At 38.9% G+C, this 12398-nt stretch overlaps 2 protein-coding genes across 2 annotated transcripts in view; one reads left to right on the top strand and one right to left on the bottom strand.

Moving 5' to 3' along the window:
- Window positions 1-8128, bottom strand: part of gtpbp3 (GTP binding protein 3, mitochondrial) — a 12122-nt gene extending 3994 nt beyond the window's left edge. Inside the window, exons 1-7 of the mRNA XM_025053489.1 lie at window positions 7540-8128; window positions 6971-7242; window positions 6200-6286; window positions 5157-5239; window positions 4705-4824; window positions 1336-1408; window positions 249-392 (exon numbers count right to left, since the gene is read on the bottom strand). Coding sequence (XP_024909257.1) covers window positions 249-392; window positions 1336-1408; window positions 4705-4824; window positions 5157-5239; window positions 6200-6286; window positions 6971-7242; window positions 7540-7598 — 838 coding nt within the window. The 5' untranslated portion in view covers window positions 7599-8128. The remainder of the gene's footprint in view (window positions 1-248; window positions 393-1335; window positions 1409-4704; window positions 4825-5156; window positions 5240-6199; window positions 6287-6970; window positions 7243-7539) is intronic.
- Window positions 8129-9287: 1159 nt separating this feature from the next.
- The window catches only part of ano8b (anoctamin 8b), a 31230-nt gene continuing 28119 nt past the window's right edge, over window positions 9288-12398 (top strand). Inside the window, 1 exon segment of the mRNA XM_025065338.1 lies at window positions 9288-10570. Within this exon segment, the coding sequence (XP_024921106.1) occupies window positions 10411-10570 (160 nt within the window). The 5' untranslated portion in view covers window positions 9288-10410.

The raw sequence follows: 12398 nt of genomic DNA, 5'->3' as shown, positions 1-12398 counted from the left end.
GTTTATGCCCCAAAACATGCTGCTAAGAAAAAAAAATTCAGAATTTTGTCTTTGCTGCATGTTACTCATCAAATGAGAGCATTTGAGAAAGAAGTCCCAAATGCATCAAAATGTCATACAATATGTAACCATGTGTATAATTTCTGTCAAAAACACAAAATACATCATATTTTAGTTTCTTAAGAATTTGATAAAAACCAAGCACAACTTTCATAAAAAAATTGAAAAATGCTTTTTTTTTTTCTTACACAGTGTGTTCAGCAGACTACTTTTCCCTGCGTTGGTGGCTCCGGCGATGACCACCTGAACTCCACTGCGAAGCCGCTCCCCCTTCCTCTGATCTTTCAGGTGTTGATCCATCTCTGTTAGTAAACTGTACACTGATGTGTCCACTACCAGATGGGAAAGAGACACAAAGGTGATACGAGGAGGAACAGGACAGGACAACAGGACATGATGAACATTTATGCTTTAATGTCACTTTTGTGGCCTTGTGAAAAGGAATTGCTGGCTTTTGAAGAAAGATGACCTGTCTTTGTGCATCTGACAACTGTCGTCTGGACCAAAATGGGTCACAAACTTGTCTCTTTCCTTTCTGACTGTAAGGGAAAACAATCTTGACAGTACAACGTGCAGGCAATAAATCAGTTTCCTTACAATTAAATAAAATACATAACAATAAAATCAGTTATTTAGTTATTTACATCTTTGAAAAGCACCAGTCATTCAGTGGGGAAAAAAGAGGTGGCATGTGAAATGTTTTTTCGTATAGATTTTTTCACCCTATTTTCTATTTTTGGACCACAGTCATTCTTATTTTTGCACAAAGCCAGCATTCCGTGCCACAAAAAACAAACCCCAGTTCCCAGGGCTTTATTGTTTCAAACACTCACAGCATCCGAGGCTCCCTGAAAACTCTGCCAGTGGCAGACAGAAGGCGACAGGCTTAGGACCCATCCCTCACGTGCACAGACACACACAGCTTTACTTAGATGACGAACATGGGATGGTGGTGCCGGTAGCACTATTTCTGTGAGTGGCGTGGCAGGTGACCTTTGAAGGTAACACCAATGCTTTTACCGTCCCCCTGCTCTGCAATTCACACATCCTAACGGAAATTGCGGAATGAGCAGCCTGATGTCTATGGTTTCTCCCTGCTGTGCAGCAAATGTCTAAAGATGACATCTAAGGATCCAAACAGGAAAGCAGTCATACTCTTCTTTTGTCACATAGAAAACACACAGTTTAAACACCTCCCTCTAAAGCCCCTGGGATCACTGTCGCTGTCCTGTTAGCTTTGTATAGAACACAGGAAAACAGAAAGTGTACACAAACCTTGGCTCAAGATCCCATCCTCGATCAGTTCGTCTTCACTGAAGTCGATGAAGGCCTCAACATGAGCTAGACACTATAACACACAGATTAGGCGTGGGGTTAGAATGGGTTTAAATGCATACTATAAAGTTTGTCATGAAAAACATGTTATCTTAAGACAAAGTTTTAAAAACAAACTTTAGCTAAATCAAGGTTTTTTTTAAAAAAAAAAAGATTTTGGTCATACTGTAGCTATTTGTTGGTTGGTTTTTTACTGATTTTTGGGTAACTTTGTGGTTAATTTTGGCAAATATTTAAGCAGACTTTTGGATTTTTTCAAAAAATGTAATACTTCTTACAACTTCCTGCGTTGTCTTGGTTGTATTTTATAATTCCTTTAAAATTGTTTTTTTTTAACACAGCTATTTAATTTACAGTTTTACACCTTTTATGTATTTCCAAGATTTATAATATTTTTAAACAGATAAATCACAGGGTAGATGTGGATTAATCATGATTACCTTTAGATCTTTCGATTTTTTTCTCATGATTTTTTTTTTACTTTTATATTTATAAAATTAACTTATTCATCTTTTGGCAAATTTTAATCTATTTTTTGGCTAATACCAGATCTCCTATGTCTTTAATGTCTTTGTTCTCCAATTGGATACTTTATTTTTCTAAATTTGTAGCTAATTTTTTTTTTCATTGCAAATATATTTCTGGTCTAACTTTCAAATTTCAAATTTTGACAGCGTCTCTAATAAATAAATTAAGTATTTCATTTGCACTCTTAGATAGAAACAACCATATGCTACATTGCAGAGCTGCTACCAGCCGAACATTTTATTTCCAGGATACATTTGCAGAGCTGCTAGCAGCCGAACATTTTATTTCCAGGATACAAAGTGTTTGTTGAAAAATATCACCACCCATTAGCACCACAATTGTCATTTGGAAAACATTATCAAAATAATAGTATAGCTGCACAACAACAGGAAGCATTAGAAACCCGTCCTTTTAGTCCATTCACAAATGTGGACGCCAAGTGTGGAAAAAAAAAGCAGCATTGTTTGAGTGTCAGATAAGGGTTTGACCTATAGCATCATACAGATGGCTTACTTCTGATTACAAGGATATCCACAACTCTGAAAACAAAATAAAGGCCTGTGCAAATGGCTTCTAGGAACTGCTGCAAAAGAAAACCCTGACAATTAGCAACAGGGTATCTAGGGACAGGACCTGGATCGGTCGGTCTCATCTGGTGCCAAAATAATGAAGTAATTTTCCAAACCCGCTCGCATTAGATTAGACTTTGGCTGAAATCCATTGGGTCAAAAAGTCACACATGGTCAGTGACCTGCTGCTCTGATGCACCTCAATGGTACAGCAAGAAAACAGTTTTTGATTTTCTGATATTTGTCAATAAAAACTGAATCCCATTAAATTTTTAGTCACCGTGTGCAACAATTTATCTGTCATAATAACTATATACATACTGTAGGCTAACTTGCTAACAAATTATTTGCTTCATTACTGGCAAGGCTTTAAAAAAAAAGAAACATTTTCTTGTGCTGTGTTGTTCTTGTACTTTCCTTGTGTTAAAGTTCTGTATCTGGTCTAAAATGCACAAGAAAGATTCTATAAACATTTGGTTATATTATTTGATGTCAAAACATATTTTGTTTATTGACGTATATTTGTAATTAAAGTTACTGCATTTGATCTTCACATTTTTAAATACATTCTTAAAAAACAAAACATTGAAGCATCTGTTTTGTCTAAGAAAATAAAACCCCAGTAAATAAAAAACCTAAAAAGTAATATTTATAACTTTAACCATCAGGACCTTTAAGAAAACCGTGCAGGAGGGTTGACACAGAGCAGCCTCTGTGCTAAAGTTGAATTATTCTTCAAACACCACTTAGTTTATCTTATCAGTCAGACAGACTAAACTTTCTTTTAAACACACAGTAATCTATCTTCAGGAAACTGCACAGATAAGAAGAAACAATCCCACAGCACGTATCTATATGTTGATTGATTGCATGTCTGCTGTGGTTGGTCTTTGATCCACCAAAAACAATACAAAGCCAGATGGTCAGAAAAGGAGAAAAACACATGTTGGCACTTGGATAAACGGCAGCACCTTACAGTACGAACTTTGCTTTAGAAAAAAAAATGTTGTTCTTTTTAAGTCAAAAATAGAGCTGCCACTCAGAGTGCCTACTTGCTGCTTTCCTCAGGAAGGTCTGTATTAACAGCAAAGCGGCAGTGACTCAGTCCTCATACAATACAGAGTGACAGTGAACACTTTGGAAGCACAAGATGTTCCTAAATAGAATGATGTAATGGTAGCAACAGTCTTAGTGCGGCAACTAATGTTTTTTAATGTAGAATAATATTGCAATAGGTTGTGTGAGTGATGTTTCATATAATTATAACTGGTATAAAACTGTATTTTGTGGTCATTGTGCACAATAAATTTATTGCACAGAGCAAAAAAACGAGATTTCCATTTATGAATCTGGAAAAATTAAATTGTTCCCTTGGTAGAAATAAAAATTGTATTTAAATTTAATTTCTGATTCAATCATTCAAATCTTGTCCTTATTCATAGTGATATATCATTTTCTCTCTGTACACAAATAATTGTCCTTTTGATGCTCGATTCTCAGTAATAAACACAAAATACATGCATAAGTGCTGCAGTAACATGAAAACAGGAAGCCTCAGACTCCCGTAAGTTCATCCATCAGCAGTACACGCAAAAGCAGCTGCACATGTACAAAAACAACAGAGAGCATTGTTTGGATTTGAAAGTGCCAAGACGTGACCTACGACCAAAGTACAGGGAGCTTATTTCCAAACCTGTTTCTGAGCAACATCAGGTATGAACATGAATAACGTTCCTCCAGGGATAGTTCCAGGACTTTGGCATTGTTTATGCTTTCAATATGACTGAGTATTAGTGTTTTCTTGTTATCTCTGCTGTCAGAAAGGAAATAAGAACGTGATGTTATGAAAGTGACTCATATAGTCATAGTCCAGATGAAAATGAAAGAAGGCAATATAGTTAACCTGGATGTGTCTGAAGACAGGGCAAGAAAAGTGTTCAACACAGGCCAAAACCCTGAGGAACACCACAGTTCAGGGGGGAATGCTAGCAAAGAATTGAAGTCATGTCTCCAATTTCTATATCGACATCTACATATTCTACCAGCTTATGGATAGAGAGGAAACTGTAGACTCATTTTCAACATTTTACAACACATTTTTGTTGTTGTAAAAGTGAATTAGTAATTTCAGAGCTATGATATGTAACATCAGTTTTGATTCAAATAATTTTTGTTCTAACATCAACCTTCCTGTGCTGGCAACTTTGTTTACCTGTTTCAGTCTGTGGCTCCAGTTCTGATAGAGCTGTCCGAGTTCTCCTGACATCTGTCTGAGAGCCTGTCTTCTCTGAGCCTCCGTCTCAGCGTGGATCAGGTCTGCCAGTCCTTCCACCTAAATGAAACATAACATCCCATAAGATTTCAATGAACTATTTCCAAATTTAGGATTTAAAGGTTTACACACACCAAGTATATATATATATATATATTTATTTTTTTGTTACGTATTTATTGTTCATGATTATGTTCAAATTTTGGGTTTCTTTTTATTTATCTTGACTAAAACAATACTGCCATTCATGTTATTGAGTGACCATTAATTCCTCAAAAAAAAAGAAAACACTCATTCCACCCATTGACATCGTGCATGTTATATACCAATATAATGAGTATATATAGTACACCCCTTTTGTTCATTGTATTTTTTTTAACCCCCCAGGCTACCTCTGTCAGGTCCAGCTTTCCTGCTTGAAAGGCCCTTCGCGTGAACTCTCCTGCTTCAGCAGGCCTCATGCCAGACATGCTTCCTGAGAAAACACACCATACAATCTTAAAAATGTGTGAGGTACCAGAAGGACATGCATTAGCACACAATGCACACATAAAGAGAAACAGAAACGGAGGATGAAACCTAAACGTGTCACTCAGGGTTCAGCCAAAATGAAAACATGTAAAACTGAGAGCTCGTGAAAAAGGTGCCGTTGTCATTTCTCAAACATTTTTAAGGTTTCCAGGGTGACACAAGGGTCAGCGTAAAACCAATAAGGAAGTCATGGTCTGCAAACTACTGCAAATTAAATAGTTTATTATACTTGCTGACTGGTTTCAATAATACTAAAAAAAACAGGAAACTGAAAAAATGTCACGAGTGTGAGAATAAAATATTGACTTTTGTTATTTACTCGTTGCATTTACTGAAATAAATACAACGAGGTTACTGAAAACTTTTAATTTTCATTTTATGGTGGTGTGCTTTCATTAAGTTTTCTAATTATACAAGGCTGCCGTCTAGTGGGTAAACGAGAGTAATGCAGAAACAATCGGCCACTGGTCTATATATATATATACGTATATACTGTATATTCTACATAAAAATACATTTCTCTTTCTTTTTAGTTTTGTGACAGGAAGCGATACAATGGATTTGTGTTTTTTTAATCAAGCAATCATTGCTTAAAGTGAAAGTGGAAGTGAAAGTGAATTATTTGTCCTTGTGACACAGGACACCACTGCACACAACCAAATGTGACCTCTGCTTTTAACCCATCACCAAAGTGAACAGTGGGCAGCTTTAAGCAGCAGGGGAGCAGTGTGTGGGGACGGTGCCGTGCTCAGAGCACCTCAGTGGTAACTTGGCAGATGGTGGCCTTCCGGACCCAAGTCTGCATCCTTAACCACTAAGCCACCACTGCCCCGAATGTATGTGTAATTTACTGCATATAACTCTTTGTGTTATGCTACTGTATATGAGACAGAGTTTTATTTACCTAGAGCCTGAAGAACAGCAGTGACAACAGCAGTACCACCATGAATGTGGAGCTCCACACTGTCCTCTCCTGTGAAACTGTGAGGACCTGATGGCATGAACACACACAAAAGACAACATAGATTAATTAATGAATTTTATCACAAGTAAATAGTACATTTCTCTTGTATTTTTTTTTTATTTAAAGACATTTGAACAACAGTCCTAACCCTATAGTTGCTATGATCTTCCTGTCAACTCAATTGTGTATCTGCCATCTCCTGAAAGTTAGAAGATATAAAAATCATGTGTAGCATGATGTCATTAAAGGGCAGTGGTGGCTTGGTGATTAAGGAAGCAGGCTTGGGTCTTCGACTCAAGGTAGAGTCCACCAGCTGCCAAGTTACCACTGAGGTGCACTGAGCATGGCACCGTCCCCACACACTGCTCCCCGGGCACTTGATCTGCCACCCTCTCGTTTTGGTGATGGGTTAAAAGCAGAGGTCACAATTGTGTGCAGTGATGTATTGAGTCAATAATGGCAAGTACTTTCACTTTCACTTTTTATTTTATTTTGCCAAATAGACAGTACAGTAGATCAAGGCATTCAAAGATAAAGGAATGCTTATTTTCTCTTTCTCTAAAAAAATATCTAAAATACATCAAGCCCCCCATTGTAACATCTCTCAATATAATACATAGTATCATATTATCAGAAAAGGACAGGAGATGAGGTTTAATATTAACCTCATTCCTCCCTAAGCACAGATTTGCCCAGACATATAAAACTGACCTGGGAACCAGAGAACAAGTCCTCGGTCCAAGACTTCTTTGCCTTTAGGGTCTGTGATGCTCCGTAACAGGGCAGTGCGAGGAGGAGGCAGGTTACGTTTGAGCCCAGCCATACATTTCAGTGCAGTAGCCGAAGCTGGACCACTGACCCGCACCACTGCCACGCCACATCTGCCATGACCTGAGGACAGGGCAAAGATGGTGTCGGCATCAGCTAGTCCAGCTGGAAATGCTTCACAGGTGGACTGGAGTCTCCAGGACAGATGACCTCTGCTGAAGACAAGAGATTTATAAAGAAAATTGTTAATTAAACTTTCATTTATTGATTTTTTTTTTTACTTTAATTTATTAGGAATTATGTTTAACACAATGGCAGCTCTTAAAACCATAAAGCCATAAATAAAAATGTATCTTTGGATGCAGCCTGACTATATGAAGTGTTAATTAAAGTCATGTTTATTCCTGAATAAAAGCAATCGAAGACGAAAAATATTTGTTTTTCCTACAAGCCAAGGAATACGTTCATAAAGACCGTAAACCACACAATGAAACCGAATTATGAGGACAAACCTGACTTTACGTGAGTGGACGGCAGAGCTCAATATCCCACGACAGAACATCTGAAACATTTTACACTGTTATCAAGTCAAATATTTGACATGTTAAACTTGCGCCGTCCTTGTGCAAACTACTGATTTTCATAGGTTTGTTTTCCTAATAAAACTAATATGGAACCAGTGAACATCCTGTCGGGTTTCTTGGCGTGGACACTTAGTAACCACACAAAGTGTCACGTTTAACCTAAAAGCTTCAATAACACACCCATGCCTTTCTTTACTACCGGTTAACTCCCTCTTGTGATTAGTTGTCGCTGTTTTCATGACGACAGTTTCCAGGTTCCTATTCGTTTACAACATGTCGATCAAAATCAAGTCCCGCCTATTACTGCACCGTTCATTGCAGTCCGTGTAGAAACAGTTGCCCTTCGCTCACAATTGAGCTCTTTCCACGATAGGTATTTCCATTAATCTCGGTACACGTAGAGTTTAATTCAATATATTTAAGGAATAACTGTGACTGCAAATGTGTTCATACACATAATACAGCTTCAAATATGTATATAATAACATGGATTTTAATTATGTATTTATTCCTATTTTAATATTTCCTGATCGTATTAGCGTGTCAACAGTGTCAACATGACACTTACCTAACATAATAAAACAGAACTGTTTATAGTACAGAACCATTTATGTAAGCTGTGTTTTAAAGCATACAGTGCGGTTTGTTTCAATTTAAAGGTTATTGAGTTTGATCTCGGAGTCTACTCATTAGCAGTGTATTGGTAATAATCGTGTACATTACTATCTAGTGAACAAGTATAGGAGCATCTTTGTTTATTGTACACAACCATCTGAATAGAATAACCACAATCAGCAAAATATGACTTCTTAAAGCTGCCTGGACTAAACGTACAGCAGGTACACTTGAACAGAAAATGTATTGACTTTGTCTTCATTGGGCTAACTGCTAAATCTGTTGCAGGAGAGGCACATGGCTAGAAAATACAGAAGGTAACTAATTTAAATGCATCAAATATTTTACATTACATCTCCACCTTTAGAAATGAAATAAAACAATTTTACCAAGAATTGACATATATATATATATATATGTATATATATATATATATAAGAAAACATGCTCAGATAATAAATGTGTACTTCTGTGTGTACCCAAATGCAGTGTCTTGCAGCTGTCAAGAGCATGGTGAGTAAGCACAATATTCTGCTAGCATATGAGCGTCAACTGAGCTTAGTGCCATACAAATGGGAGAAGGGTAAGTGTGTGTGTGGAGAGGGTGAAGGGGGGAGGCTACTAGCACGTCTGTGTGGCTGCACAGTGAGACACAGCATGTAGCTGGACTGGCCAAGAAAATACACTGTGTGCATGCCGAAGAGGCATGGCCTGAAGCCCAGGGTGCAATCTTTAACCTGATCTCAATAATTTATGGACTGCTTAGTCTGAGCACAAAGCATGACAGCTGCCACCTCACAGCTGCTGAGCAACATCAATAAATGAACATCTCTCTCTCTTTCTTCTCTCTTCTGACCAAAACCACTGCTAATTAGGGAATTCTGATGACAATGACAAATTGTTTTTCTGCTGAGAAAAATTCTCATCACCCTCCATACACAGAGACACTAAGTCAACCGTTCCACTTGTCAGATTGCACGCTAGTATGATTAATGACTGGTCTTCATGTACACAAGCAGTAAAGGATGGATAGACCAAGTTAACACAGTTGGTGTTTATTTTAGAAGACTTTGCACAGGGTGTGGACTTTCTTCGGAAACATTTGAGGAGGGACTATTATTTGACATATGACGTGACTGGACACCATCGTTGTTTGTACTTGAACTTGTGACATGGATCATAGACATACAGAATATTCAAATCTGGAAATAGAATCCTCCCATAGTCCAAAAACGTGCACAATAACGACTAGGTTATACTGACACTTTTAATTAGCTGTAAATGTAAATGTATTGAATTCTTTAAAAGATCCATAGATTGTTAGTCTAAACCAGTAGACCAGCTCTAATCCAGAAGTGTGTGAGAGACCTAATAAAAACAAATGGGCATGAATACTTTCGGAGAGATGCTAAAATCAACTCAAAATGGCCCTGGTCAGGCAAATAGTGAAATATACAGTATTTAGCGAGTGGTTGGTATCATAACAACACCCTAGAATGAACCATAAACAACGGATCAGTTCATCTGAAGAAATCTGTACAGAAGGGCTTGGAAAATAATACGGTATGGGCTGGTCTTCCCACTGAAGATCTGCCTGGTGCCTGTTCAAAACTACTTAAATTACACAAGTCATTTATCAAGAAGACTACTGGCTATTTAAAGACGACCATAACACCCGAAGAAGCGTTTTATATTTGTAAAATGTTTTGTGTATTCATGCAAGGGTGAAATCAGAGATGTTTCCTAAATTAAATTGTTACATTTTACAAGACCCTTTTCCTTCATAAAAAAAAGATTATTAATAAAAAAAAGACAATAATATAATTATTGTTGGATTACAAGAAGGGATGGTTGTTGCAAGGTGTGTGTCGTCCCCCCCTCCCTCAGCCACTCTCCCGTTTCTTTGTCCCTCCTCTCTCTGTGTCTGAGAGTCTCTCTCTCTTTCACCTTCCCTCCCTCTTTTTCTCCCTCCCTCTCCATCCTGCTCCAGAGCAGCAGCACCATCAGGATGGTCCACTGCCGCACCGTCACCAACAACCTTCACCTCACTTTCACCCTCACTTAACCCTTCGCTCCAACACCCGGCACCACCTCCATGCTTTACACTCCGCCTGAGATGCACGACTGGAACACAATCTCCCGAAGAATATCTTCACTTCGCGTCGCTCCTCGCTGATAGAGAGCATGCCCGACGCGGGGACGGCGGCGGCAACTGCCGCCAGCGGTGCGGCAACCGTCGGAGATGGCTCCGAGAGCGGCCGGCACCGACACCGAGCCCAGCAAGGAGACGCGGACAGGCCGGATACGGGAGCTGCAGCACCGCAGACCTCCTCCGGTGTACTGGGTGAGTCAAGCGAGCTACATTTTCCTCTGGCAGCAGCTGTTTATAACGCGAATAAGGAGATAGGGAGGGCAGGTGGATGCTGGGAAACGAGACGTGTGCCGCTTCACCAGACACCGCGCGTCACCGTTCTTTTGTCTCCAAGAAGAGGACGTCCCAAAATTACCAAGTAATTGAACCATGGGCCCGTAAATAACGGCGTTGGCTTGTAAAATGTGTCCACATGGCTGCGGCTTTCTTATAGAAATACGGGATGTATTTTCTTCGTAGAAAATGTCATTGTTTTGGTCGAACAGTGTCTGCTGTTGACCTTACTCCAAGCTGCTGTACGACGGGGACAGGACTCAATGTTATCGCACACTGCTGATAAAAGCAACCAAGTTAACGGCTGGATATTTGTCTAATGATAATCCAAACGAATATAATTTTTATATTTAATTATTATTCACTTGTAACGTGCATTAAAAAATGTGTTTTTACATACAAATACAGTATGACGCTTCTTGACTCGTCAGTCCAATATAGTTGCCAAGTGTGTTGACAAATGGTGACCTTTGGGTCTGGCCCAATCATCAAACTAAAAGGTATTTGCTGTTGTTCAAGGTCACTGGGGCAGTAGTGGCTTAGTGGTTAAGGATGCGGACTTGGGTCTGGAAGGCCCAAGTTCGAGTCCAGTGCTCTGAGCTGATCCAGTGCTCTGAGCATGGCATCGTCCCTACACACTGTGTACAGTTTGTGCAGCAGCCCTGTCAATGTTTGCATGGGTCATATTTGCTTTGAACACAAAGCAAACCTAGACTTTGCTAATCCTTTAAAAATGTTATTACAAGTGATATGCACCATGAACTACTACTATGTACCATTTTGTATGTTTTACTATTTTTATGTTAAAAATGTAAAAAAAAAAAAAAAGCAGCAGGACAGATTGTACAGACCTTTGCTAAATACTGCTCTTTCACTGTTAAACACGAGTGGTCCATGTTGCATATTACTTGTAAGTATATTCTTTCCCAAAGGTAAACATTTTTACCAGTGAACTGGACACAAATGGTTAGAAGACTCTGGTGAGAATGCAACTGTTTTGTAGTTTTATACATAAACACCACACATTTTGTTCGTATACTGTAGTCATATGAGTGGAGAGAAGGAACTTGGGAAATGTTTGACACCCAGCCCCTTTGCTTAAATGTTTAATAAAAATAATTAGACCGATTTTTTGCTGCAATGGTTTTTACTGCTGAAGTACATTAACTGGCAGCTGCTTGACTAAACTATTGGCCGTTAGTTTTTAAGAACTCGTTTTTTTTTTTCATTCAGCTTTCGGCTATGCCTTTTTACCTGATGACTAAATAATCAACACCCTTGTATAATGACATCCAGGGAGTTTTGAACTACTCCACCCTGTCTACAATACTACAGGGTGCTGTCTGCTCAGTAGAAGTTCCCTTGCTGGTTATAACAGAGCAGGTGTAAACCTCTCTCATGATAAGATAGCCATCATTTTTCCAGTCTGTGTTTTTGGTCGGGTTGTTACTATGAGTGCCATCTCTGTATTCTGCAAATGCACCGAAGCAGAACAAACATGGTTTGAGTCCATGACATGATAGTGGATTTGAAGAGGCCATAGATGCCGTCAGAGGCTATTTTTGGCACAGATCACAATATTAGCCCGGGTACAGGGAGAGCCTCAGCTGCTGAGCCAGGGTTGTTTTCCTGAGTGTGGGGTTAACAGAAGCCCCAGTGCTCACTGCATGTACAGCAGCGTACTGCTGCAGAGTGATGCAGTGAACTTTCAGCAGCTCTTTCCACACTTGGACAAGGTAACCTGAGC

Source organism: Cynoglossus semilaevis, chromosome 2 (genome assembly GCF_000523025.1).
Source record: "Cynoglossus semilaevis isolate Cse_v1.0 chromosome 2, Cse_v1.0, whole genome shotgun sequence".
Classification (NCBI taxonomy): domain Eukaryota; kingdom Metazoa; phylum Chordata; class Actinopteri; order Pleuronectiformes; family Cynoglossidae; genus Cynoglossus; species Cynoglossus semilaevis.
This window is presented reverse-complemented; position numbering and strand designations above follow the sequence as displayed.